General features: G+C 37.9%; 1 protein-coding gene across 7 annotated transcripts in view; it reads right to left on the minus strand.

The window, feature by feature from the left end:
• Positions 1–26268, minus strand: part of MEF2A (myocyte enhancer factor 2A) — a 91435-nt gene that overhangs the window by 32546 nt on the left and 32621 nt on the right. For all 7 annotated transcript variants that reach the window (XM_064158019.1, XM_064158021.1, XM_064158015.1 and 4 more), the window contains exons 2-3: positions 22949–23148; positions 16450–16653 (exon numbers count right to left, since the gene is read on the minus strand). In XM_064158019.1, coding sequence (XP_064014089.1) covers positions 16450–16653; positions 22949–23002 — 258 coding nt within the window. In that variant the 5' untranslated portion in view covers positions 23003–23148. The remainder of the gene's footprint in view (positions 1–16449; positions 16654–22948; positions 23149–26268) is intronic.

The following is a 26268-nucleotide window of genomic DNA, read 5'->3' on the forward strand; positions in this document are numbered from 1 at the left end:
CGTGAAATCAAGTCACCACCTTCTCTTCAAGGCTTGTTCGAGCCCAGCTGCAAACAGCTTCTCTCACAGAAACTTACACTGGCTCAATGTACCGGCCAACAGCAGCTCTGGAAACCAGAAACTCTGAACTAATAAACACAGATCACTGCTACTAGAGATGAAGTGAAGTAACAACCCCTGACTGTCCTCCTCCCCACAAAATATCCTGGGGTTTCATATCTGACTCTAAAGGGACATACTGCTAATGGCTAAAAAAGCACATTGAGCATGCTTTGTGCTCTGATTCAGTGCGTGTAGTTAAAAAGCCATTATATCAGTGATCCGGCCATTGATATTAGTGATCTGGGCTTCTTACCAGCTCTGGCAAAACTGTAGCGAACTTGATTATGTTCTTTGTCACCTCAGGAAATAATATTTTTATGCCTTAAAAGCTGGATGACCTCATGTGAAAGTGTTATGAAGTGCAAAAAAGTGTCAGTTCATTCAAAACATTTTCAGCGTTGGGTTTCGTGTAATATTACATAAAAAGGAAATGGTTGTTGCTATCAATGCTACCATGTATCATGTTAACAGCTCTATTTTTGCACTTACTCCTGGAGCTGGCCAAACAGGATTTTTGATGGTGCTTCATCCCGAAAACTATTCCAAAATTTGACTAAGATTGAAATGCAAAGTGATTTCCTTTGGATAAAGTAAACCTTTCACTCAAAATCTGTGGGTTATTCTAGTTCTGCTATTGCAGTCAGAACACAGAAAGCCTGTGAAGCTGAATATATTTGGAGTACTTTTTTTTTTTTTAATCTAAAAAGTGTAAGTATTCCTCAGGACTAAAGTAATGGAAAGGCTCCACTAACACTGTCAAATAGCACTGCTGCTCCAGCAGGCACATACACAGTGGTTATCAAAAGGATAAACAACCAAAAAGTCTTCTGATACTCTAGAGAGCTGCCATGCAAGAGCAGAGAAGGAGAGGACACTCCCGCCACTTGCACCAAATTCCAAAGACTCCTCACCAATGAACGCAGTTGCCAAGAGTTCATGCAGCTCTGTGAAGGAAGGTCAGGACTAAGCATCACTCTGTCATGAGGAGCAATGCTCATACAAGCAAAAAACTAAAGCTGTAGTCGCACCAATAAGGTGTAAAAAACAGAACCATTAGCCAAAGTTGCAACAGTGCCTTCCCTGTCAATTAAAATTATTCCTAAAATTGAGATCCAAGGACAACTGAAGGCCATGCAGCCTTATCATAGCCTTCAGGATCAGTCTCACAGTCCATCTCTGCAGGTGATTATGGAGAACCATGCTTTATGGTTATTACTCTATGTTTTAAGGGAATTGCTGAAATCTCTGTGGGAACAGTTTGATGATCTGACTGACAATAACAACTTACTGCCACAGAAAGTGCATGATCCTAGAGACCACCCTTACACCAGCTCTAACGTTTGCTTGAGCCTGCTGTAAGCAATTTTTTGCTTCACTAAAATGACAGAAAATCCTCCTTGGCCATTCTTTATTAAGCTTATTCTTGCTGGCTTTGTTTTCAGTTGTAGCAGGAATAAGGTGGCTTTCCAGTGTACAGACTGAGCAGGCATGTTCAAAGCAGGCATAAAGAATCGTCTGTCCCTCCCTGGCAGCAGCAAACCATTGCTTTAGCCACCACTGATAATCACATCTTACTTTAAAAGCTGCACCTGTTTTTCTGAGACATTCACAAAATGAAGGACAAATACAGTAGTCACGGCACCAGACTCCCACTCAGTTTTCATTCTTATTGTAAGAACCATTTGAGGAAGAAAACAAGGCATATTCCTTTAATGCAGTTCAGCTCCCTTCCCACAGCGGAGAAAGACTTCAGCTGGAAAGAACTATATGTACCACTACAGACTTTACATATAGCAAAAGCTCATGCTGAAAGCATGACAATTGCTTTATTATTTGTTTCCTGTTACATACTGGTGCCAAGAAGTTTAGCCGAAAACCAGGCTGGATTTTTCTTTTTTGGAACATTAAATTTTCCTCTCATCATCTGAACAATACTACAGTGTACTGTGCTTTACATGCAGTCATTTCTCCCCTGTTATATATGAGGCATATTCAAGTATCTGAGGACTGTTAACTGAAAGCTATTTATATTTTTTTTCACTTCCTGCAGGTCAGTTTGGCTTTAGAAGTATCATCATTTCTGTTTATTCCCTCTAAAGTTCTGTGAAGTCAGAGCTCGACCCTGCAGTGCTGAGTGCACAAATTTGACCACTGACTAAAACACAAGCAGGGGTGAACCCTAAGTGCAACATATACACCAGAAGAGAACCAGCCAAAACAAAAGCCACGTAACTCAACTCAGTAATGGTGTTCTGTGTCAGAAGCTTTGTAGGCTTCAATTTCTTCTTTCAAAGTTAGATGTACTGGGTTATTTTATGTAATGTTTATACATTTTGTAAATTTTCCTCACAGTCTGTTAATAGCCTCAACTTCAACCACTGAAGCATCTGCAAATATCATCAGGAAGCTGTTTTCCTTTCCTTGGAGTTAGGAGGCTTCTTAGGTTTAGCCCTAATACTGTTCCTTGCAGTACCCCCGACACATTTTCAATTACATTTTGCTATGCTGTCAGCTCGCATTTCACATTCTAATTATAGCCACAAATACATATATCCCAAACCAGCACAGTAAAGCAGAGAAGTGCCCAGCTTTCAAAGCTTCAGTGAAATGCATAGGAAGTCAAATTAGATTACAACAGACATTTCCACGAGCTAAGCAACTTGGAGAGCTTAAGTTCTTAAAGAACAAGGCCTCAGCAATCTTTCTGGTAGGCTCCCCAAATAAAGTAACGTGTACTACGTAAAAACTGAAAAAGTGACATACTCTGATTTTAGCTCACTGAAGTAACAGTCTCCATATTTGTGCCCAATTAGCACTATTTCAGAATTAAATAATTGATATTAGGCAAAAATGTCTAGACATAAAAAAATCCTGAATGTTGTACTTCAACAAAGTTTGATACAATTAATCTGTTTTTAACCAAATATTATGTTAGGGGGAAAAGAGAGGTTTAGGATTACTTAATTCCAGGATTTTACAAACAAAAAAACCCTCAACTATAAACCTGTACCACTAGTGCATAAAATACAAGAAAGAGTCCTTTCAGCAATTCTCTGCTATATTCAGTCTTAGGCAGAGGTATTAATTATTTACAGAAGAAAAATGTTCATGATTTGAAATTTTATCAGTGTCCCTGTTATATACCACTCTAAGAAAAGACACAGTCTTGTTTCAAACGTTGGAACACTTCCAGCATCTGGCAAATTTTAACATGTATCCCTCGCTTGCCAAACCTGAAAGCTAGCTGTCAAATTCCTCCCAGATATGATAAAGATGGCACTTGGGATTCAAGCTCTCATTTATATAAAATAACACATACAAAAGGCTTTTAGACATGATATGGTACAAAGCTTAAATTCCAGCTTGAAGCAACTTTGCTGTGAAACATCATTTTAAATAGATAAACCACAAGCCATTATTAAAGAGTGACAATTTTATGGGCTACAAAATTCACCCTTCACTCCTGGAATATTATACCAGGTACTGTAGTGGAAGGTATTGGAAGGGAAGCTGCTTATTTGGATTTGTGATTTTAGAGAAATACTGTCTGCAAACTATGGACTTTATAATGCAGTTGCTGACCTACAAACAAGCTGGATTCCTCACTCCTAAATGAACTTCTTGAGACTTAAAAAGATTAGTAATCCATTAGCACTGATAATACTGTTTCCACAGCAAAAGCTAAGGCAAGCACTCCAAATCTGATACGCGATGCATTTGTCTACTTCACTTCTATACAACTTAGCAAATTATTAGATTTTGTATTGCTAAGCAGGTTTCATTTTACCTGTTCTATAGCAAGTACCACTAGATTCTTCCATTAAAGAGTACTAAATTGCCAGTCTAAGGTGAACTTATTTAATCTTTTTATTAAAAACAAAGTAGATCGATGTTCATTTTCAGGAAGCAGAAACTACTCAGCATATAAATTAAATCCATTTTATTGTCCATTCAGGGAATAAAGACTGCAACAAAGAAAATTAATGGTAAAACTAAGAAAAACAGTTCTATATTAGAATGTTCAAAGAGATATTTTATGGTTCATACAAGCTTTTTTTTAATCCTTACTCAAGTGATAACATAGATATGTACATGCACATCCTCCCATATATACCTCTTCATATACTTTCAATGGTTAAAATGTAACTCAGCAACAGCAGTAGCCAGCTGAATGCCTCCTTACAGCAACAGTATACTGCAGATAAGCCATATGGAACATGAAAAGTTTCCAAGTGTAGCAACCCATCTGCAAAATGTCCTTCAGAATCTTTTAGAAGTTCTTTGGTAAAAATATTATCTCCTACTCCTAGTTTGCCAAGAGAAAAAACTTAAACTCTGGTTATAATGAAATGAAAGAAAAGATTTCTTCTGGTCTACCTGCCTATGCAGCATTACCATTCCACACATTCCTTGTCCTGAATTTCTCCTTACAGCTTGGAATTTGGAAATGGTAACAAACTATTTCAGAGTCTTGGTACAGAAGATAAAATGACTGCTGTGTCATTTTGTCTCACCGAAAATGTTGTCCAAGGGTACCAAATAGCTAAAATAAGCGCAGGCATGTGTGTGTGCTCTAAACAGGCATGATCCCAGTTCACAGTATGGGTGCAAAGTATTTACCAGAAAAAGCACCACACACCCAACCCCAAAATAAGCAATTTGAGTAAAACAATGAAAGCAGGTACTTGAAAACACCAACCAAGATAGGTCTGTACAACGGGAATCAGTGAGCCTCTCCAGCAATAAAGAAGCACAGTACAAGCAGATACATCTCTTTCTACTGAATTAAAATAATTAGAATGTAGGACTTCAAGACACAAAGCCGTAATAAATATGTCACAACTCATGTTTTGAATGCTGAACTTCTCAGTTATGTGTCAAAGGAATACACTTAATGTTTTTCCTTGCATAACCTTCGCTTAAATTGAATTATTCAAAAGCCAAAGCACCTCTTTGAAGCCTGTCCTTACCTAACCTGAGAAGGGAGTGGAAAACTAAAAAGCAAGGAGAAATCACAGATGGGATCTAGAGAAGAAAAGAGAAGAGACTATAGGAATCAGGGACAGTGAAATACCAGTTAAGCTTTATGCTGCCATGTGTAATTCCTGTCAACACTGGATAAAAACTGACTCCAGCAAGCTCAATTTTCTTCTTTTTAACAAGTCACCATCATCAACAAATTTTAAGTTAATGCAGAAAAGAGCAGACCTTTAAACGGCACTGGATTGTTACAGCTAGAAGAGCTCTCAACTGAAGAATGTATATGAGCTTTGATCTAGAAAATGGTGACAATATTCACAGTGGGTTTGGGAGGTTAATTTAAACAATATATCGTTCGCCTACTATGAAAAGCAACTGCTAAATAATTCCAGTAAAACATCATTTTAAACATTTAAACTCACACTACTGCCAATTTAACAATCTTAACTAGCATTCCACAATCTGCATTATATATCACAGATGTGTAATATCCATAGGCGAGCCTATATCATTGATATGACATTAATAAGATGTAAAAGCCATCAGCGGTATGTCACAAAGACATTAACACCGGATATGTATTGATCTGTAAGTATTATGAAGAATGACACTAGAAATCAATATGCAGTAAGGGCTGTTATGAGATTTCTAGGTTTATATCTCAAGAAGTGCTACTATAAATATTATCTTTTTCAGGTGACAGAACAGTCTCTATGCAAAACAAGCCAGGTGAAAGGATCAATGTGAAGTCTTTTGTTCAGATGAGTATTGAGAATGTTACAGTCTAGATGGGCTACACCACTTGCAATGAACAAATAACTATCTCCATTGTATGATCAGAAGTACCTCAGCACACCTATACTTCGTTACTTGACTGGGAGGTTTTATGACAGTACAAATATATACACCATTTTTCCTTGGAGGCTAGAGACTCCTTAAATCCTCCTCTGCAGAAGCACCCTAAGTTCAAGGTTACTCAAAAGCAACACATTAGAAAACTGTATAGAACCACAGCATGTAAACATTCCTAGGTCCAAAAGACAACTAGGACAGAAGCAACATTTTACACTAAAACAGTGGATAATGAACACCAACAATCATGCAACCAGCATTTCTGCTGTCTGTTCTGCAAGGTGATTAAAGCCTAGCACACTGGCAGGGTTGGCAATGAAGACACCAAACCCATGAACTTTAAAGTCAAAAAAGCACTGGGTTTACATTATCTGTCTACTAAAATCAAACGTATCATAGAATGGTTTAGGTTGGAAGGGACCTCAGGGATCATCCAGTTCCAAGCCTCTTGCCATAGGCAAAGACACCTCCCACTAGAACAGGTTGCTCAAGGTCTCATCCAACCTGGTCTTGAACACCTCCAGAGAGGGAGCATCCACAACCTCCCTGGGCAACCTGTGCCAGTGTCTCACCACACTCACTGTAAAGAACTCTTTCCTAACACCTAGTTTGAATCTCCCCTCTTCTGGTTTAAACCCACTACTCCTCATCCTGTCATTACAAGACCTTGTGAATAGTCCCTTCCCAGCTTTTCTGTAGGTCCCCTTCAGATACTGGAAGGCCACTATAAGGTCTTCTCAAAGCCTTCTCTGCTCCAGGCTGAAGGGCCCCAGCTATTGTAGACTGTCCTTGGAGCTGAGGTGCTCCACCCCTCTGATCATTCTCGGGCCCTCCTCTGGACTTGCTCTAACAGTTTAAATGTCCTTCTTGTGTTGGGGGCTCCAGAATTACACACAATACTCCAGGTGGGGTCTGATCACCTCCCTCGGCCTGCTGGCCACACTTCTCTTGTTGCCAGGACACGGTTGGCTGTCTGGACTGCACATCAGAAAGAACAGTCGTTTATCAAAGTGTAATTTGGAGACGCACTGCTCTGGGGTTTATTCTTTCCATTCACAGCTTGTGTGAAGTCACTCACTCTTGATCAACACATACCATGGTCCTTGCTTTGAAACTGCCAAGTCTTCTAACTGTCAATACAGAATTTCAAAAGCACCAAAGTCTGCAATAACACAAGGGCTGCAGAATACATGAGACCAGCACAGCTTGAAGAACTTGTTAATACAAGCAAATAATTATGTCTTTGTCTGCCTGCATGCACTCCAGCATTAACAAGCAGCGAGCTGCTGCAGGCTTTCTTGAAGTCAATTTTCAATCCTATTTAACCTAACATCTCCAGAACTGCCAGATCCAGAATCAGGTCTTTGATATGTTTTTCCCAAGCAATGGGTGTGAGAACTGAACTCCACGTGTCTGCCTTAAAAATGTCAAAAATACAAACATTCTACAAGCACACTGCAGAAGCAGTTAGACAAACATCACTTGCACAGCTGGGAAATAAATACAAGACTCCATAACAGAGGGGAATCACTCATTTTTATCTAGCTGACTAGCAGTAGCTATCAAGAGTAAAAACAATCTCTAAAATAAATGAGAGATAAGTGTACTTTACCAAGAATAGAAGCTACTGGTAATATTTAAAAAAAAGAAGAAGAAAAAAAGCTGCTTTCGTTAAGTTTTGATTTTTTGGAATGTGTTATCAAAGTCTGTACTACTAATACATAAACATGGAGCCTCAAGTAGGAGATACAGGATGTAGGAATCACTCCAAACAAACTTCACAGACCAAAGAATCCCAGATGCAAGACAGATCCTTAAAGAATCTCTCAAAACACTCCTAGCTACTCCCCTTGAAATTACATCTTCATTTTACAAATGTCTAGAACACTTGACATATTCCAGTTTCTACAGTTCAGTTTGTATTTTAATAAAGACTTGTGGAGAAGGGTGGAATAAATAAGGTACTGCTATCTGCTAATTTGCAATATAAACCCGAGGGTAGTTTTCCTAAGAAACACTTAAAAAGCCATAGCTAAAACACCAAACCAGATTCCACCTAATGGCAAGTTTTACATAATGAAGGCCTCATTCAAAAACAAAACAGCCTGAGTTTTTTTTACAGTAAAATGAGCAGAAGCAAAAGTTTTCTTAATAGAAACCTCAGCCTGCTAAGTTACACAGACACAGTGAAAACAAATTTTGCTCTTATTTTTTTGGGCTGTTGAGTATTTTGATTTATGCCAGTTACATCTAGATACTGCACAGGAAAGCACTAAAATCACACAAACTAGTGTTATGTAGTTAGAATCCAAATTCATTATATTCACCATATTAACAACTCGTGTTACCACTAGACACTGTGACAAGAACTTTGAAGTAACACTACTTTCTGTTTAGATTCAGTCTGCACTTTAGGATTACCATGACAGAGTTACACAGCACAGACTGGCAGGGCAGGACATTCAACACTCATGTCCATGGTCGTGTCTGCCACATTCAGAGCTGTTCTAAGAACTAAAATGAGTCTCTGGGAACTGTAGTGATTGTGAATATCTTGCAGGTAGTGGAAGACAGGAAAAGAGGCATTTTCTTTTTGCTAAAGATATTAAGACCTATATTGTTCATTCTTTCTCTAAAGAGAGATTAACATGAATAGGGAAAAAAAACCACTATCAATGAGAACAACTCTTTATTATGACCAATTCTAACTCCTGTCCTGTGTTATGGATAAAACACAAAGTTATATGGGTTTTTAAAATATATCCACATCATCTACTGCAAGGTTGCTTCTGCAGAGTTTTTGGTAGGCAGGTACTATATATCAAGCTCCTCTATTAGTATTTGACATCAAATTAAGATTCTAATCCCCACAGCAGCACAGCCTCCTGAAGAGACATGTGATTCAATTAGAGATTCTACTCAGGTACAGCCAAGTAAGCTGTCACTCATCAGTTAAGTGATTAGCTTTCTCTGTTAGCTTATCAAAAAAAATTGAGACCATCACAGCAAATTTCATTTCACAGCTTTAAGATAGCCTCACTAGTCTAATTTTCATAGGACTGTTGTAGGCTAGAACTAAACTGGAACTATGTGAAATATAGTGGTAATATAACAGCTACACATAATCATTATTAGTGAGACACTACAGAAAGTTTTATATATAAGACATATCCTATCTAAACAAACTTCAGAAATACACATGCTTTGGATTGGTGACTAAAGGTAGAATTCATCAAAATTTAGAATGTCAACAAAGCATGGTAAGTTTAAAACACCAGTGCTATTTTAAGATGTGGAAGAAATCTACCATTCTTAACTTTAAACCACTAAATTTAATCATTGGTATAGAGACAAGCAAAGTGCAGATTCAGATTTGCAGGCAAGCCAAAGCTGTTTTAGAAAACACAACAAAACATAATCAGGTCTATCCTACTTCCAGTATTTTTATATATCAGAAATGAAGAAACACAAAATGACATTAACTAGAAAAAAAAAAAATCATTCCAGTGCTGTCAGCTTTCTTAAGAGTCAACAACAATCTGTCATTTAAAATAAATATATAAATGCATGTCAACATTAGGCAGCAGCCTGCACAAAGCAATTTTGGCAGTGCCAATGAATTAGAAGCTTTTCCCTAAGTAGAACAATATTTAAAAATGCTAGTTAAAAAAAACGGGGGGGGGGGGAGGAAGGGGGTCATGGTGGTGGATATCAATGATAGCAGTAAACACCTCAAATGAAACAACTTCATCTCTCAAAAGAAAGGAGAAAGAAGAGAGAAACCAGGATGAATCTTTCATGAGCACAAAGTACACAGGTGTCTTCTGTTACTATATTCAAAATAACTATTTGCTACCTTTACCACACTTTCAGCTTTTCAAGGAAGCGCTTTCTGCCTGGACTCTGCATGGGAAATAAACCAGCAAAGCACAACCCGTTTATATGTGTATTTTCATATCTCAGTTTTTGATGACTCATATTCCAGATCACTCCAGTTTTCATGACTTTTTTTTCTCCTTTTAAAGGTAACCTGGAAATGAGATTTCAGTCCTTAATCATACATAGATCTTCCTCAATCACCTCCTTAAAATGTCTCAAAGGCACATGTGCGCTGTCTCAAATAGTTTGAGAAGTTATATGCAGTATAATTACATTTACATAATCATTTAGCAAATCAAGCCCAATAAAGGAGGCATTTTCTCGACATCATGTGCAGATTACAAAATCATCTCTTTTCTTCACTGAAACCATTTATAAACTTCCTTCTTATAAATGTATAACACTTATTTCTAGTGTGTTCCATGCTATTTGGAACCAAAGCAAGTGCTCAAAACCACATGATACCATTTGTAGCACTCAGGTATCCTGCTATGGGCTCCAAGCTTTTTGTTTTTTCCCCCCACAGCTCTAGGCCAACCTCTGGCAATTCTCCATCTACTGAGATGAACTAAACAACATAACCAGCTTTCCTCCAATCTTTAGCATGGGTCTGACCATCACCATTCATAGTAATGGCCTCAGCATTATCTCAGTTCTATAAATCTGTGTTTGCATAAATTTGCCGGTTTTAGTCCCCTGCATTAAAATCATTGGGTTTTGTTTTCAACTGAACCCATGGCAGAGTATTCTCTTTCTTCTTAAAGATGTTTAAAACCCTACCGGTTAACATCTCTTATGAAATATTTTAAACAAATGTACTTTTGAAGCATGTGATCCATTTACTACCATCTTACTTCTTAGCTTTCAAATGCAAAGTAGGGAAGCCCAAATTGCTTGCCAAATGCATAACTAAACTGGATACACCAGGTATCCACACCAAGGAAGGAAACAGGATCAATCAACTGAACATCTTTCTCATCTAATTTTGTATGTGTGCTTCCATGTATATCGAGATACAATTCCAAGACCAAAGTTCACTAGATGTTTAAAAAGAAGCTACACACTAATTCAAGTGCTACCAAAACCCCATCGGACCCCATGGCTCACAGTAGTATGCTGTATGATACACCAACAACAGCACAAAACACATGTTAGGAATGTATAGCCTGGAAAAAAAGCAACACTGAGGAGGTGGAGAAAACTGGATTAGAAAAAAAACCACCCAACACCCAAAAGCTTTTGGTTTATAAACACAGTGCTTCAACACCAACTTTTCTGTTTATGCTCCCTACACTGTTACACTTGTCTCCTGGCATATGCTCCATCTGGCTGTGGAGATGCATCTGCTTCTTTATGCTGTAGGCTCTACACGTGCAGATGAGCTCTACGGGCTTACTCAAAGCAAAGATCTGACAATCACATTGCTGACACTATGACTAAAGAACATGCATTGCTCCTATACCAGCTCCCATTAACATTTTGTGAAAGCAGGTAAACAGAATGCCCAGTTAGTATTGTATGCAAGACAATGCACTGAATGCAGCTTCTCTAAGACTGAATTGGCTTATTTACACCACTGCAAGCAGCAGCAGGTACAGTTATCTGCTTTCTGTCCTGGTTCTGTCAAAACCATGACATGACCACTATCATATCAAGCCACAACACATGCTCCTTCCTATTAAACACAGCACTTTCTGTGATTAAGAGATTTAATACAAACAGCAAATCACCTGCTGTAACCTACACCAAGAAACAATTCTGGTCATTTCAACATAGCAGTCAGTTCACAAGAATGAGCATGTTTCCAGTAACTACATTATATAGTTCAGGGTAGGTTTTTTTTTTGTGCTTGTTAGTTACAATTTTTATTACAGATTATTGACAGCTGTCCTTGAGATATGCAATATTTGGGGTATAACCTAAGCACATTACACTGTACTGAAAACAGCATTAAACCATACAGAAGAGGCTCATTAACTGACACCTATCCAAAATTCTCACGGGAGCAAATGCCAACCAGCAAAGTAGGTCACATCTTAGACAGTCTCCTAAAAATCAAATCATCTCGATTTCAGGAAGTGATATGATGGAACATGTCCAATACACCTACAGCCAAGTATAGGTGAAATAAACCTTGTTTTGCTGTACCACTCAAGGAATATGAAAGGGTGGAAGAGAGACAGAAAGTCAAGCTAAATAAGCAAGTAGAGTCTGTCTTCAACCCTTCACTCCAGAATAAACAAGGCCAGAGGAGAAGGAAAATTGCACAGCTGCTGCTTTCTGAGGCCCTTGTGAGGGACAGCAGGACCCAACATGGAAATGCTACCTTGTAAATAATTGCCAATAATCTTCACACCCCTTCACTAAAGAAGATTTAGTATGCATACCTAGTCACTTCCCTCTACTGTCTTGGATCAAAAAGATGAGCACTCAAGGTCTCAAATTGTCTTTTATACACTAAAACATTCTGTCAACCACATGCATACAGAATCCTGATAGAACCTAAAATTCTCCCTATTTTTCTCTGTAGAAACACTCTTTCTTCAGGAAAAAAAATGATTAGTTGCCAGGTATAATGTATTACAGAACATTAAAGCATCAAATACTGTAACACCTACAGCAAGCCCTTCGAATTATAGATAGTACTTCAGTGTAACACTCTTACAAAACTGCAGTGGCACAGTTGAACACTGAATACATAATATTTCAATACTTCCAAGTGCACACGAAAAATTCTTTTTTTTCCAATATCCCTGTATGGCACATCTAACCTATGCAAAAGCACTCAACTAGAAAAAATAAAATTAATTAAACTTTACTGTGCATGAGGGCAAAAATCTTTCTCAGGAGACATGAGAAGGATCATACTCTCCAAGAGCAAGAAATATCAAAGATTTTTTGTAAACAAAATAACAAAAAGGTTACTTAAAATTATTGTTTTTATTTCAACAGAAGACATTTTTTTCCTTTATGATATCTAAAGGAAACATAACACTTGCTACTAAAGTAAATGCCTTTTACTAAAAGGTCAGTAGATAACAAATCATAAGCAAGGTTTCACCAATCTCACCAGCATCAGCTGTGTTCACATTTCACAGGGATGCAGAAATTTATCTGAAAATCCCATTTGATCAATTGATAAACAAGGCATTTTTTTCACAGACTAAAGTATGTTCTGATTTGGAGCATTTCATACAATCCTGGTTTTCCTATTGACCGATTTTTTTTCTAATGCCATAAAACAGATTGGAATGGCAAAAAAGTTGAAGACCGCAGTATGAGCCCCAGCTCAAAATGCCACAAAGATTGCCATTTGAAGCTGGTTACAGGCCATCTGTTGCAAGATCTTCTCCCATAATTTTAGAAGCAGCAAATGGTAGGGCATGGACCATCCCCAAGTTCAGTACTGATAGTCAGAAAACTAAGCTTACATTATAAGAATTCAAAACTATGATTCTGTCAAGGTGGCTATGAAAACCTATTCCTTACACCCACACAGAGCACTAGTTAGCAAGTACCTATAAAAGAAAGGAAAAAAAACACAAACGCCAAAAAACCAAACACCAAACCACAGAAAGACAGAAAGCCATAGCAAGAAACAGGTTAAGAAGCCACCAACAATTTATTGATGAGATAAACTGTTTAGAAATTACAGAAGAAAAGGAGGGGGCAAAGAAATATCAACACATTAAAAAAAAAAAACAATAGGACCAATAAAAACACATTAAAAGAATTAAAAAAAAAAATAGGTACAGGACAGCAACAGAGCATTCACATCTAGAACAATAAGCAGAGTGAAAGGCATAAGGGCATGTATCAAAAAAACTCTAGTGTTCATTTAAGATGCCATTGCTCTCCCTCCTACTATGTTTTCACACAAACGTTCCAGCAGCAACAGAAGATACCAAGCTCTGGGCATATAAAAGCAATTCCTATGCCAAAACTGAACAGGAGGCAACTATAACAGGAAGATGCCTCATCAATTTCACTTAATCATTTACAACACTGCCATCAGTACTGAAAATAAGTAATGGGAGACTTGTTTCTTTCCTTACACAGCTTCTGAGCTGGGTAGAATTAGCTTTCCCTCTAACACAACCAAAAACCCTCCTGTAATGTGCATCAGGACCAGATAGGGTCAAGCCTAGTTTCATGGTAAGCCTACGTAACAATCAATACTATTTTCTGTATTCAAGGAGGCAAGTGAATTACTGAAACATTACCCAACATAAATGCATCAGCTGTAACTCTACAAAATGGAATTACTTATTCTAGAGGATGGTTCTGTAATTTTTCTTGGTTAAAATATTATTTCTACATGGACACAACAATATGTTTTCAGAATATTTCCAAGATGCTAGTGCTGCAACTTCACCCTCATCATACCACAAGCGTGAAGCAGTGAGCTTTTGGCAACTTGCTACTGCTTAAATACAGGACTCCCACTCTCCTCCATCTCATCTCCTATGTTCCTCTCCTGCTTATGCTATACCTGTCACTGCACCTCCTCTAAAGCACATCATGTTGTCCACTGAATCTATTCAAGCTCTGTTGTAAAGCAAGTAGATGATTGTCCACTGATTTTCCCACTGAAAATGATTATTTTTTTTCTAAATTAAGGACATTATTTACCTCCAGTGGGAAACAAACTATCCCAATTCAACCACAAATTGTACACCAATTGCCTAAAGAATAATTGTTAATAGACTACAAAGTTACCACACAGGCAAAGCAAATCTGAAAAGCAAACAGCTGCAAAACAAAAACAAAAGGAAAAGAAAGAAAAGCTTGTAAATCTTTTCTCCTACTGATTTAATCTTCCCATCCAGAACACAGACATAAACTTGCAGAACATATTTTCCTAAGAAAACAAAAAGATATACACTGTCCTTTCTGACTAACGAAACTTCCAAGGAAAGAAAAATGCCAAAGCATTCCAAGAAGACTAAAAAGCACAAAGTGTTGATCTGAAGATATCAGGAGGTGCGCTGCTAAATTATGCTACATTTGAAAATCTTTAATCCCATACTAGTACAATACTGTAAACCTTCAGAGGAAAATTAGAATTTGCAGATGAGAGTCCTTGCATGTTCCCCCAAAACAGAAACCATGTATGCACTTGAGTACTAACTGCACTTTGCTATACTACTGCCATGGGTCAAACGCTTGACACCACCTAAAAAACCCCAGCAGCAAACCACCCCCCCAAAAAATGCGTGCAGACACGAGTAGAAATTCTTCAGAAAGAGGTTATTAGCCCCCACTCTATGAAGAAGCACTACTACAAGTCATAACACAAAGAGGCCTTAGGTGCAGAACAAAAATCAGTCTGGCTGACTTGCTTGCATCCCTATCGAATTCACCTCTGTCACAATCAAAAGCCTATCTTGAAAGCATTACGTTTTCCCTTCCTTTGCAATGTCTATCCCTTATTTAAAGGTAATCCAGTGACTAAGTAATACTCCTTCAACTCTTCAAAGCTTGTATTATCCCTCGCATTAGTGCTCAGCACCAAAGAGAGAAGATAGGGAGGTTTTCGTTCTGATAATAGAAGTCAGTTAAGAAATCAACAGAGAATCCCCCCTGAAAGAAATGAGGCATTTATCTATTTCTCAATTTTGTCAATCTGTTTTTTGATTAAAAACTTATTTACAAGACACTCTGTGATCCCCTGGGCACTAGACTCTGCAGCTATATAATGCTAATCACTACTCCTGAATTGTTCCTAAAAAGCAAGGCATTTCTTTGGAAGACAACTTCAGAATTTAAATTAAACACTTAAGTCAGCCACCTGTTTTCATCTATTTACAGGACTACTGGAGACATGACTCTTATTTGAAATGCAGTTACAGTACATAAAGGCTCCAATTGCCAAGAAAATCCTTGATTTCTACTGCACCTAATTTAGAAATGATGTACTGGAAGGAGTTTCTATTTAAAGCCCAAGCACAATAAAAGTAGACAAAACCCAATACCTTTGAATAACTACATTCGTGCTGTTCTGTTATTGCAGAAACCACAGTCATTCTATGGCTATGTCTTAATTGACATGCAAAGTGACTAGACAACAAATTTAATTAACTTCATTTGCTCCAGAGACTTATTTCTTCTCCTCTGGTTTGTGGGGATTTTTTTGCTTGCTTTCCTGTTTTCCTCTGTACAAGGAGTCAAACAGGCTGTGACTGATTTGTGCCATGTGTAACATTTGACTGATAAAGTGGCTACTATCTCAGAAGATAAAAAGGGCCAAGACTAATTGCCAGGTTAAGGACACTTTTTGGACCTTATTCTTCATCCAACTGATTTTTGCTATTAAAACCTTGAACACTTCCCCCTCCTTCCTCCTCCAGAAAAACAACCATCTTTCACACCTCTGTTTCCATTGCCAAATGTGGCTGAAATCAAACATGTTTCCCAGAAACTGGCAGGGGGTGGAGGGCAGATGGGAAAACAACATGGCTGTAAAGACAACTTACTGCCTCAGAGAAACCAGACTAACAGCAGCAGGTTACATTTTATGATACAGTTTCAAGTTATTAAATACATTTGGTTAAGACACCTTAAAATGTGCTCTATTGCTCTATATTTCAAGTGTTAAGGAGATAAGAAAACTGACGTGTCTTTTCAAATTGTTACCTCAACGATATCTGAGTTGGTTCTGCTTTCGTGGGGCTCGTTGTATTCTGTGTATTTAAGTAGAACTTTGTCCATATCAGTGCTGGCATACTGAAAGAGTTTGTTAGAGCTGTTAAAAATGATGAGTGCTATTTCACAGTCACAGAGTACACTCAACTCATATGCCTTCTTCATTAATCCAAACTTCCTCTTTGTAAAGGTGACCTGGAGAAGAAAGAAAAAGAATATTTATTTTTGGTTTACAACAAACAACAAGGGTTTGAAGGACTCGAAATCAAACATTAAAAGGGAACATATCCACTGAGCCTACATTATTTATTCCTACTAACAAGAGATATAACTGAGCATGTGTACAAGCTTAACAGAAGTGCCTATCCAATCTGTATGTCTTCTGCTCTTCATTAAACTAAGCTAAACAACTACACCACTCCACCTCTTCCACTGTTATACAACTACCAAGGAGAAGGAATGTAACTACTAAGGAGAACTTAAGTTTGAAGGATCCTCTAACCACATTTAATTCTGTTCAACCAGCATTGATGTGCTAGTTTGAAGCAGGCTAGAATGTTTTGGTGAGAAGAACTAGATTGTGACGTCTACTTCGCTCACAGTCTTGCTGAGAAGCATAGGAACAAGAAATAAAAACATTAGATAACACTCTCGGCATCACTCTTGCTGGGGCTGCTGGCTGAGCTGCATCTCTCTAACCTCACTCTCCATTTTGGGCTAACCCACTTGGCTTCCTAAACCTCTGGCTGAACCTCTCTTCTTCTTTGGGACTGGGGTAAGGTTGAGAGGGGTAGGGGGAAGGTGAAGGGGTGCTTGAGAGCCCCTCCTGGGGACACAGGTTTCTGGGAGGGGAGCTGTGTTTCTGTATTACCTTTTTACCTTGTAAATTTCTGTATGTAACTGTATATACTGTAAATATGTACTTGTATATTGTGCCAGCTGTAAGTATAAGCTTCATTCATATTTCCAGAGCCAGCTGAGTCTAGTCTGGGTGATTTTCTAAAGTGTGGGGGGGATGGGGAACACCCAAACCATCACAATTGACTTCCCAGGTATCACAATATTTTCTTCTATGATGATATTTTACTTCAAAAGTTACTCATAACCTGAATTCTAATAAAACCAAAGAATGCAGCAGTATCAGTGAAAGCAACGCAGTTTCTATGTAACAACTTTTCTAATTATCCAGAGGTACAAAATATTCTTGCTTTTTTGCTATTAAGCCTTCTAATCAAATTAATTTATACTTTGGCTGTGCCACTTGGGAACAGGATGAAACGATCTATCTAGTTAGAACTGCCGTGAGAAAATAAATCCATTACAGACCATCACAGAGGATAATCTGCCCACCAGTGGGGAACCACAGTTCCAAAAATCATTATCAACTATGAAAAAAGTTGCAAAAAAAACATTCCCTTTGCAAGACTTCAGTCAGTTAAGGATATAAGAGTACTGATTTGCAAAAGTTAAATCAGACATAGGTCTGACACTAAGGCAAACTTGCCTTAAATTAGAGTATTTTTTATGTTCTCTCCTGTGCTTCAAAAGGGCACTTAATCTACTATGAAGTTAATCTTTTGAGACCTCTTAAATAATGATGTCTTTCAATCTGGGCTTCAGTGCTGAATGCAACACCTGTCTGTGGTCATATTCACACACCTATAGTAACATTCAAAGTATGTGCCCTTGTGACAAGTGAGTGACCCACCTGCCCTACATGTTTGACAATAGTCAGTATAATTTTGCAAGATAGGAGCAAAGTGAAACACAAGAAACAATCAAACCTGTTTTATGGGTTTCTACAGTTTAACATCTTAATTGCTTCGTTGTACAGCAAGTTTTGGAAGACGGATGGGAAAATTCTGTGTGCACACACCTCAAGGCATTTTTTCCAGAAGAGTATCTCATACATATTATTTTGTGAGTATTATCCATAACAAAAAAATACATATATTATCCCTCTCACTTCATAAATAGTCTTGGGGGGAGGGGGTGTGAGGGGAGTGTGTGTGCAGACATATTAACAACACTGTGTATATAGGATGTTGACAAGAACTGTTTTCTAAAACACTGTAAGCAGATGTTGTTCCTTGATCACATATGTTTGCAAAGGTACTGTGGACCCAACATTCCTCTGCTGCTACACAATGGTATCCACAGCCAGCAAAAAATAAAATATCTGTTTCAGCATGTGCCTTTTCCTCCCAAAAAAGCACTGTGACTTCGATCTTTGAAAATCTGGACTATTAAATCCTATCCACAGCAGGAATGAAGGTAACAAACAGAAGACCTACAAAGATGAGAACACAATGAGCATGTTGTGATAACCTAAGTTCCACTCTGCAGTGCTTCTAACTTAGAAACTTCACATAATTTAGAGCAGAGGCCCTCAAACTACGGCCCGCAGGCCGGATAGGGCCCCTCAGGGTCGGTATTTACAGAACCCCCCCGCCCCTGCCGGGGCTTGGGGGTGGAAAGCAAGCAGCTACTTCCTGCCACTTAATCCGCTCGCTGGTCTCCGCAGCCCCCAAGCACCGGCCCGGCCTGGAACCAAACTATAGTCCGGCCTCCGACACTACTAGTCTGGAACCAAACTATAGTCCAGCCCCCAACAAACTACAGTCCGGCCACTGACATTGTCTGAAGGACAGTGAAGCGGTCCTCTGTTTAAAAAGTTTGAGGACCCCTGGTTTAGAGTCTCTGAATAATCCCTGCTCAGATGAAAAGGGGGAGACACCAAAACTTGAAGTTTTTCAATACTTTCAAAGAAAACACAGCACTATCTCTGAAACAATTTTATGTAAGAATGTTGTAACAGATTCAAGGTTCAGTTAGTGTAAGCAGATCTTTTAACCTACCTGTTGCTAACCTTGTCTCACATTAGTGAAACAAGATGCCAAGTACTGTTTTATTTTCAGTTATCAATTGAGCAAGCTGAGTAAGTACAGAAATAGGGTGCACTGGGCCGTACTTTTCCCAAATACAGGTGAAAAATCTTATCCACACATAATACAAGACAGATGCTTTTTGAATGCACATCTTGCCTAAGTCTCCTAGTAGTTCTACCACTTGATACATACCTTCTTGCACAACACTTGGGATTTATTTATCCTCTTTTGACAGGACATTAAGAATTACTCTGTATGAATTCCTCTGGGGATCCGGAAAAACTGGTGGGTTTTATGTAGCTTCTGTTGTGCCCCTGATACTTCAATTACAAGACACTATGCAATTACTACCTGAGTATAAGGAGGCATAGACAGGTACAGCTTTAATTTTTGTCAGAATAAGGCATCACAAAACAAGGTGGGGAGAGTGTGCTATATTACTTTGAAAAGTCATTAAATGAAAGACAGAAGGATAAGTTGCACTAGGAAAAGGTCAAGGGATTTGAAAGTTCTCTCTCTTGCCTCTTAAAAGGATATTTTACTTGTGAGATACTCAGCACCAATTTATCACTTCATATTTGGACAATGCTTGGCAAACCCCAATACCACTGGAATTCAAGTCTTTACCACACAGTTTATTATAAATTCAGCTTTCCTTTACAAACTCAGAAAGCAGAACATTAGTACTCCACGTTATGGGTGTTTATTGTTTTTATTTCTCCATTCAGGATCACAGTAAAATGAACAATGTGTATCTTTACTGCAGTCCAATGGCTTCCTCCATGCTATTCTAATATTGCTTAGCAAAAAATGGAGGAGAGAGAGCAAAGGCAGCAAAATTGAGGTCCTTTGATATCTAATTTACTGTACTTTATTCTCTTCAGCTTAATGAAGATGAATGTCCTACAGCTCATTCAAGCAGATAAGACTGCTTAATTAATAATACAATGACAGTCTCATGACAATTGTAATCCCCCAGAGTAGTGGTCTATATACTGTTTTGAGCTCACATACAATCCCACCAGATATAAAATGCTTCTGATAAGACAACAGCTTTTTTTGCCACATAAGTTACATGAACTCATGCTGCAAGACAAAGCTCTATCCCATTCTACTCGTTCCAAAAACCCAACAAAGCCAATAACCACCAATAACATAGAGAACATCTGACCAGGACACTGTATGTATATTCCTGAAGTAGCTGCATATGCCACAGAGAGGGGGAAAAAAAATCTGACAGAAAACGACTGAACTATGCTTTCCATTTGGCAAAACAAACCTGATTTGCCCTTGTTATCTGCATCAGTGCAGAAAAGACCCCTCAAAAGTAAATCTGTACCTGAGGAATATTCAATGCAGCAGGGTATTTTAGTATATTAAAACTCTATATACTAACTACCAAAACTACAGGACACCTGTGGGGTGAAAAAACACCATCAATATCTCTAGACAATAAAACTGACTCCAGTAACAGAAAAGCTGTCTTTTTAAAACCTTTTAAAGCCAAGACACAGTATGTTACTATGTCAGAGTTTCCATTTTTCACTTAAGGCCTCTAGTCAAAGAACAGGCAGAAACAAAGTTTCAAATTTAACCCCCACATTTTCCTTCAGTCATGGTAATAGTACAAGTGGACTAAAATTTGACACAAATGCACTAGATCTCCTCCTCCCCATTGTTCCAACCTGAACAATGACACAGTGATATAAAAATCAGAAAATCAAGGCTTTGTAGTGTGATGTCTGGTTTCTCCAACTGATTCCAAACAAGACTGAAAAAGGAGGGAAGGGGATCAATTTCCACCTCTTCAACATACCTTAAGTTCTAGAACAAGATCTGAAAAAAACAAAGTTATTAATTCATCTACTTTTACTACATATACTCAAGACATTTATCTACATCAAACATACTGTCAGTGTGTGATTAAAGCTGTTCAAACACAATACTTGGCTTTCACCCAAACTCCAATAATACTTTTCTTGCTATATATAGTCAGAGTTTACGTTGCTTTAAAGTTATACAGGCAGAAAAACAATCCTAATTTCACAAACAGAACAATGGGCTCTGAACTGACATGTCAGCAGCAAGACTAAGTCACAGAATTCTGACACTACTCCAACATGAGGTTGGTGCTCAGAAATTGTTAAACAAGCAAATCAAAGTGAATAGTGAATAAACATTAGTGTGCCACTATGTAAGTCCATGTTCTGTACACATCTTGGATACTGTGGAGTTCTGTGTCCCTTTGCCACTAAAAATAACAGAGATACTCAACGAGATTTAGGGGAAAGCTGTAAGAATGGTCAAAGGTGTGGAGTGAATTCTGTATTAAAACTAAGCAAAGTGCTTTGGCCTGGAAATGTTAAGAGGATAATAAACCATATTACAGATCCACAGAAGAACAAGACAAGGTGAACAGACTATCTTAGATAGAGACTGACTGCTGCCTCTTCCACACAAGAGATAAATAATAGAATCATGACAAACTGGAAACAAAAAGTTGTTTCTTGAAACAACAGGTAATGAACCTACAAAAAATTCCAGCCAAAAAATACTGTAAATGCTGCAACTGTATAAGGGCTCAAAGAATAACTAAACAAGTTCACTGGTGGGGGGCAGGGAAAGCAAACAAAAAATCCATTAAGGGTTACTAAATATACGGAAACCACATCCAGCTCAGGAAATCCCTGAGCTAAGAATAGTTCGAAGCTGGAAGACGATTACAGAGTAGTGTAACATGTGCAACTCCATCCTACACTTACTTGCTTATGACCATCATTGGACAAAAGATCCTTGTCTAGCAGTATCCTTGGTCTGACTCACTACCACTCTTCCCAAAGACACCCTGTCATTCCTACAATACTTAAAAATAGTAGCTTCCAGATACCTCACTGTGCATTTCAATATCCCATTAAAATTGTATGTGTTATCTCATGAAGTAATTTAAAAGTTAAGAGGAAACTGCTTCTACAGAATCACCAATTTTTGGTGCTTTTCAAGTTCAGAGGACATCTCTTCACTACGCCAAGAACCAAGGAAAGCAGTAAATTCTTCAGTACTCTTCCCTTTTGAAAGACAAGTACCTTTAAGACTGTTGTAGCAAGCAGTTCATACAAGGAATATTAAATCAATGCCTTTAAACAGAACTCTGTCACTATCATATGCAAACCACTGTAGATCTTTGTCCACAGCTATTTCAAACTCCTCAAAGGAGGAGGGTGCAGCAAACACTTTTGACTACAGCCCCTCTGAATTTCTCATCCTTTATCTTCATTACAAACTGTTCCTAGTAGGTATCAGATCAAGCAAGCATTCTGTTATAATATAACCCTCCAGTCTACTTAAAGTACAGATTAGGAATAGTAGTTTTGCAGTGAATTTGTTTTCAAGTAGTAACTCATATTGCTAACAGAACAAACAAAATTTTCTCCTCAAACAACAGTAAAACCACTGAGACCTATTTCTTATTTGTATTCTGGTCACGCCACCTATATGAAGACAAATCTAAGCTTTAGAAGAGGGAAATAAGATGAATGTATTCAGTTTCCATTAATTGTCAGGAGTACTGATAAACTTGTTCATGCAGACTCCTTGTTTCTCACCTGTCTATTCCGTTCATCCATTATTCTTGTGATCTGTATTTTCTTCCTCCCCATTTTCAGTCTCTTGTTTCTTTCGCTTTGCTATCCAGAAATATACTAATCCAAGAAATGTCACTCTTCAGTATTCTAACACATGATACAGCTTTCTTTCACTTTTGTCTTCAGCTGGAGAAAAGGTTCCTATTTCTTCTTACAAACACCTTTTAAAAAAAAAGAAAAAAAAAAACATGAATGTACAGCGTGTAGCCACAAAATAAGTGCATGCATAAAAATTTCAGTGAATACCTATAAGGTAAAGATTTAAAATGACTATTCCATATCATTTCAATTGATGTCTTAAAAAAATCTACAGATGTCAAAGGTTTGGTGATCAGCACTCTACAGCTTAGACCCTGAGTTACTTGAGGTTTCAAAAAATTACCCACAAAGTTTTGGTAAACACCATTCATTATTTTAGGAAACCTTAGAGAAAAACCACTATGCTTCCTGTTTCTCTTGCAAACCTATCACCATGATAATGAAACAAAGCCATGAGAATATAAAGATTCTGTTCCCAAACACCTCATTTGGTAAGATATTTAGAGTTTCATTGGGAAGCAGGAAGGAGGAAAGAAAGAATATCTTTACTTAAAAAGGATAAAGACCAAAGGAAATATTTTCACATAAAGGTTTCACAGCTACCAAAGCACCAATGAATAATTAAAACATTCACAGCGTTGCTCTCTTTCTCTAGTTACTCCCTCTCCAATAGCCTGTAACTTACGTATTTGCCAATAACCAATTATCAGTCCAGCACTTCTTTCATTATATTGTATAGAATAACAAATATGCATGCAATTTGAAAAGCTTAATACTTTCATCTGGCACCAATGCATCCCACTGACCTATAAAACCCCAGTATTTTACAAGGCTTAGACATATTTTCAGTGGAAAATACCAGTTCTAAGCCATATTCCCAACATACTGCTTTAACTGTAGAATAACATTAATTCAACAAATCTGAAGAACAACTGAGAATAAATAGCCTCTGGAACATGAATGGTATATTAGAGCATACAAATAGGTACCTTTATTCTATAACCACCTAATATTCATTAAAGGGGATAAAACCACCCACAATACTAGCTTATAACCTCTCTAACTTTCCAACCCAAAGCGTCTTTTGAAATCAAGCCTTGCATATTTTAATATGGGTGTCACAATGCTGTACCCTTGAGGCCACGTGTAGAAAGTGGTGCAACCACATCACCATCACAGAGTTAATAAGCAGAGACAGCAAGAAGCGATTAGTCACAGGCTACACTTCACAGTACATTCAATCTACACTGAAGAAACAATCATGACGTTCTGATGCAGCTTGAGAGGGAGGGGGGAAAAATAAACATCAGAGGTGGAGGAACACCACAAAATGAAGAGATGTCATTTTGTATCTACCTGATATCAACAAAGCCCTGCTTCTGTAAAACATCATAAAATGCCCAGCAGTATCTAGAAATAACTATCCCATGGAATTTGTGATCAGATCAACACTAAGATTATCTGATGTCCGCCGGTCAAAAGGACATGAACAAGACATTGTTTATACAGCAAAACTTAAGAGTGTACCAGCATTGAATTCCTTCTATTTTCTTCAACAAAAGAAATTTCCTCCAGTGCGCTGCTAAAAAGGCATTAAAGCTTGCCAAGGCCAGGTGAACAAGGCTCCACACAACCAATAGCAGATGACAAATATTGCACAATAAAAAGCAGAGCAGGCACACACATGTGTATCTTTTTTTGTTAAAAAAACAAAGTATAAACACACTACCAAGAACAACCATTGGACTTTAAGCTTCAGTTCAAATAACTTTCAGTCTAAAATCAGCTGCCCATCTATTTTTTTGAAAAGAAAAAAAAGGGAAAACAATTCCTCAGCTCATGCTACAACCACACATTAAATTTAGTTCTACAAAAATCTAGTTACGTTCCTTAAACATAACTAACAAAAGGATCTCTATAGGCAGCTCTTAAAATTCTTCTCCACATGCAGCTTCTTTTTAAAATATACTATACAGAACTACCAGATTACTTTCTCTGCTTGTTAAAAGCATTCACCATTCAAACCAGTACATACAAATAGCCACCATATGCAAGATTGAAAGTCCATTTGATCCAACATTTCATCTCTATTTGTAAGTATTAGTAGGATGACAGAGGTAGTCACAGGAATCGAGTAAGCATGTATCAGTTCAAAACAGTATCTATCAAGCATTCTCTCCAGATACTCAGTGACCTTTTAATGAGGAACTTAACCTTACATTTTAAACTAAATCTCAATTCCATGAATGTTACTTTTGAACCTGGGTTCATTTTTGCCACCTAGAAGCAAGGAGTTTCACAGCTTAGGAATGCATCAGAGAAGATAAAGCCTTCCATTTAAGCCTGATCCTGCTTACACTTAGCACCCACAGATTTGATTTTTTAATTGCATAATGTAGTAAATAAGCAGTCATACTCTACTTTCACATTAGTTCTTCAGCCGCCATTACTTGTAACTACAAAATCCTACACTTACCAACTACTTCTTACCCAAAAGCCATTCTATCCTCCTTTCTACCCTTTCCACTTCCACAGTACTCTTTCAAAATGTAAGGACAGAGGGTGTTTAGAGTTACAATGAGGTTTATAAAGTTTTATCATAACCTTCCATAGATGTATACAAATGTTTATCAGCATTTTATTTTCTCCTGTATTAGACATACACCTAGGCAAATTTACTGCTTCTCTAAGTGTTTCCTAAGGAGAGACTTATGCTCTGAAACAATTTTAAAACGCCTATGTGGGACCACACATGTTCTTCACATAATCCTGACTCGTTCACTCACATCTTCCATCTTCTGCAACTGATACTCAAAACCAAGTCTATGCAGTGAATAAGGAGTTCATGGTAGAACAGTGTAGAGAAGAGGAGAAATAAAACACCAGATTATGCCGTATCTATACTTAAGAACACAAAGTAAGAGAGATGCACAACCATTTTCCACGAGCTAATGGAAGAAGAGCACCATAATCTACTCCATGGACCATCACACAAAGGGAAATGGGAAAACAGACACTAAATTTTCACCAACACTGTACTATAGCTTTGGGGTGTTATTTCAGGTCTTATGAAATGACTGAGTTCTACTAGGCATATGCATCAACCCATTCACCATTTGCAACATCAGCTTCACCCTCGTTCATCAGTCCACTATAGCCTCTCAGGTCTGCTACTTTCTTCAACCTCAAGTGCTTTTCTCACTTTGCAAATTCCAAATTCCTATTTGCAAATCTGTCCCCAT

Source organism: Pogoniulus pusillus, chromosome 17, assembly GCF_015220805.1.
Source record: "Pogoniulus pusillus isolate bPogPus1 chromosome 17, bPogPus1.pri, whole genome shotgun sequence".
In the NCBI taxonomy this organism is placed as follows: domain Eukaryota; kingdom Metazoa; phylum Chordata; class Aves; order Piciformes; family Lybiidae; genus Pogoniulus; species Pogoniulus pusillus.